Source organism: Vanellus vanellus (assembly GCF_965231255.1).
Source record: "Vanellus vanellus genome assembly, chromosome: 19".
In the NCBI taxonomy this organism is placed as follows: Eukaryota; Metazoa; Chordata; class Aves; order Charadriiformes; family Charadriidae; genus Vanellus; species Vanellus vanellus.
The window spans coordinates 6,360,262-6,363,934 of NC_138924.1; the positions used below are offsets into that span (position 1 = coordinate 6,360,262).

Here is a 3,673-nt window from a genome sequence, read left to right on the forward strand (position 1 = left end):
GGGGTGGGGAAGAAAGGCCACAGCACCCACCATCAGCCGGACCAGCCCATGGTTCAGTCCACAACTTCCATCGCGAGATGGAGGAAGAAAAAAAACCTACAGCCTCAGCTTGCATTACCAGGAACCGCAAGTCTGATGCAAGACTGCATCATCTTGGAAGCACAGAGCTGGTCAGTATCACACAGGCTTGCTCAGGTGACAGCCTGCCACCAGGATCCCCTCTGAGCAGAGGGAAGATATTTCTTAGAATCTCCTGAACCTGAATATAGAGCTTGTTTTTAAAAGCATGACAGGATCCCTTTCGGGAACCAAGGCTGGCTGCACATGGAATAGTGTGGAGTCAGACACAACCTTCCATGTCACTATATATTTTCATCAGCAGAAGCTGGGCTCAAACGCTCGAGCAGGAGATATCAGACAACAGCTGAGCTACAGGCGTTCCTGAGCCTTTCTGTCACCACTGCTGGCAGATGCCTGCCAAAATCACTTCTCACCTGCTCACCCTTGAGACTCGATCAACTCCAAAGACCACTAAAGCAAGGTACTTCTAGAGAGAGAAGTTTATTTATACATCATAATCACTTACATTCAACACAACAATCAGAAAACCAGTTAACCCAAAATTAGCTCATTCTGCTTTATTGTTCGTTCTTCCATTTTGTGCTAAATTAATTTGCGGCTGTAAGTTGTATCACATCTGTAGCGGCTATGGTAGGAATCAAGCCACGAAGAGGACAATAGTGTGAATATATGAACTAACAAGGTATCAGACAGCTTTAGACTTTATTACTGAACCTTTTTTTCATTCATAGGTCAGTTCTTGTAAGATGGTCTTCAGCAACCTCGTTCTGAAGGCTTAGGCTAAACCTGTAAGGTAAGAAGTTATCACAGTTAATCAGAATAACTTTTGAATCCCTGAAGGCAGGTGGTTTTTCTTGCTATAAAGCAGATTATGATAGGGTGTTCCCTCTCCCCTCATCTATTTGCTGGGATGTGTTCAAGGGCAGACATTAGCAGCGCACCCCAACACCAGCGTTCGGCAGTCTCCTTTCTCCCAGGTCTGGATGGTTTGTCTGTTGTGCCAAACAGGCGCTTGCTACAGGCCAGCAATGCTACGCTGATTCTCCAGGCATGCTGCCACCACTCTCCTAAATAGTTAGCCTCAGGAATTCATCCTCTCTCCATCCCATCACCTCCAGCTACACATACAGGACCAAAATGGGAAGCCAAACAGAACAACAAATTGCTTTAACTGACTTCAGTGTACGTGCTCTGCATCAATCCCCATTCTTTACCGAATGGATTGCAAAAAACAGGACATTCCCATGATAATTTTACTAATCAGCTCATTTAGTAGCAGTCTAGTAGCACTGTCTACTTACCATTAGCAAACCTGCACTGCTTCAGTACTTCACTGAAGCCCTCGCACAGCTTGAGGTCAGTCTGGTTCTGCGCGCACTCCAAGAATTGTTTCATTTCATACTGGCAAGGAGCAAACTGCTGCTGCTGCTGCTGGTAGGCAGGCTGAGCTGCCTGGGGCTCCTGAAATGGCAGACAACTCCATAAGCACCCTTGCAACAGCTCCTGCCTGTGAAGCCCCACCACCCCCATACTGCTTGCCACGTATGCCTCCCCTGCATTCTACTCAAAATCTTGTGTTACTTTTGAAACGGAGAACAAATAATGGGCTGAATTACAAAACAGTTTCCAGCAGTGGCATGACACATTTTGAACAGTTTTGTAAGTTACAAGCACTTGGGTAACTCCGGATAGCATCTGGGCAAGGTAACAACATTATCTTAATGCTGATGCGGCACAGAAAGGTCTTGCGATAGATCTTACCGTCATCAGACCCGAAACACAGAAGTTCTGCCTGAATCAGAGGGGTACCACAATATAAAAGAACACTAATACCCTACGACAAGCGCTTGTGCATCCCTTTTAACTACTTTTAAGACACTCACGGTGACTGTGGTAGTTACCTTGCAGACCGAGTTGCTGAAGTTACCCCAGCTGATTTGTGTGGTTTTTATATCTATAGCAACTACACGAGCCCAAGTTACATGATGTCCCAAGTTAATTGTGCCTCATTAATTGGTGTTCGGTTGTGCTTTCTCTTACCTGATAAGTAATATCAGGCCTCGCAGCTTCAGAGCTGCCTCCTCCACTAAATCCTCCAGTAAGCGCATGACCTATGGTATGGCCTACAGCAGAGCCTACAGCAACTCCAGCAGCGGTTGTAGCCATCTGTGCCATCAGCCCAGGCTGCTTCGGTGCAGGAGCAGCCACAGCAGAAGCCGGTGCCGCTGCTGGGACTGGTGCTCGAGCAGCAGGTGCCGGTGATGCAGCTCTCATTGGTGGTGCCCGACTGCAAGGACATAAAGAGGAATTTGGTATCACTCAAACCTCACTCCAAACTCAAAGTGGGCTGAGGCCGTCCGGTTACAGGGCGCATTTTCAGTTTGTCCTTGTTACACCCTGCACGTTGATGACAAGAACTCAATGTTCTGGCGAGTGATTTATGCACAACAAGGTCAAGTTTAGGGACTTATTTTCGGCTGTTTTAAAGACTAGCCGCAGCCCCACAGGACTGCGCTACTTTGCGGGAAACGAGATATAACCTAAAAGGGGCTGATTAAATAGGGCCTTTCCGCTCAGGCTCTGGACAGCCAGGTCGCACCGCCGAGCGAGGCTGAGGAGATCCACTCCCATCCCCGCCAAGCTCCCATCCCGTTCCGCTAACTGAGCTCAAAGCAGCCGGGCCACCCCCATCCCCCCGCCATGTCCGTTACCCCCACCCCAGTGCGTCACCCAACCCCGGAATGGCGGAAAGGCCTCTGCCGCCTGCGGCCTACGCGGGGGCGGGGAAGAGAAGGGGCCCAACGGCCCTCACCTGGCGGGGGGCGCCACGCGGGACGTGCGGCTCCGACCGCCCCTCGGCATGGCGGCGACTAAGGCGAGGTTCGCTGAGGAGAAGAGACGAGAGGAGAAGAACGATTCCGGCCTTCCGCCGCCCGCCGCCTCTGAAGGTCACCCAACAGCCGCCGCGCGCGCCTGCGTCACCACGTCACGCTGCGCGGGGAGGCGGGGCTTGCGCCGGCCCCGCCCCCTCCCGCCGCCGCCTGAGGCGCTGCCGTCGGAGCGGGAAACGGCGGTTGTGAGGGAGAGATGGCGGCGGGTCCGTCTGTACAACGACGCTCTGAGGGAGCAGCGGCGGCAGGTCCCGCTGCACGGCGGCGGTGTAAAGGAGGGATGGTGGCGGGTCGCGCTGCACAACGGTGCTCTGAGGGAGCAGTGGAGGTGGGTCCTTCAGCACAACGATGCTCTGAGGGAACGATGGTGGTGGGTCCTTCTGTACAATGATGCTCTGAGGGAGCGGTGGCAGCGGGGCCCTCTGTGAAAATAAACAACTGAAGTACATTTCACATGCCTGACCTGTGAGGATCCTTCTCTCTGGAGAAGCCCAGAGGCAGCACACGAGACCCTGTTGAAGGAGCTGCCAAAGGCCCTTCAGCCTCTCCCAGAGTTGCTGTGTTTCACCCAAAAGGCTGAGGTTCACCGCGAGCCACCCTAAAAACGAGCAAGGGCACCGCCTGCCCCCCTCAGCCCTGTGTACAAGACCGTCAGCGTGAGCTGGCACGTGCTCTTTGGGTTTGTGTTTTCAGACACTGTC

At 52.4% G+C, this 3,673-nt stretch overlaps 1 protein-coding gene across 1 annotated transcript; it reads right to left on the reverse strand.

Annotated features, from left to right (window-relative positions):
• Positions 1-545: 545 nt before the first annotated feature.
• On the reverse strand, positions 546-3,060 carry CHCHD2 (coiled-coil-helix-coiled-coil-helix domain containing 2). Its single transcript, XM_082493299.1, has 4 exons — positions 2,894-3,060; positions 2,122-2,368; positions 1,383-1,542; positions 546-867 (listed from the first exon to the last, which is right to left on the reverse strand). Exons 1-4 carry the CDS (start codon positions 2,941-2,943, stop codon positions 857-859), a joined length of 468 nt encoding a protein of 155 aa, XP_082349425.1. The 5' UTR covers positions 2,944-3,060; the 3' UTR covers positions 546-856.
• Positions 3,061-3,673: the final 613 nt, after the last annotated feature.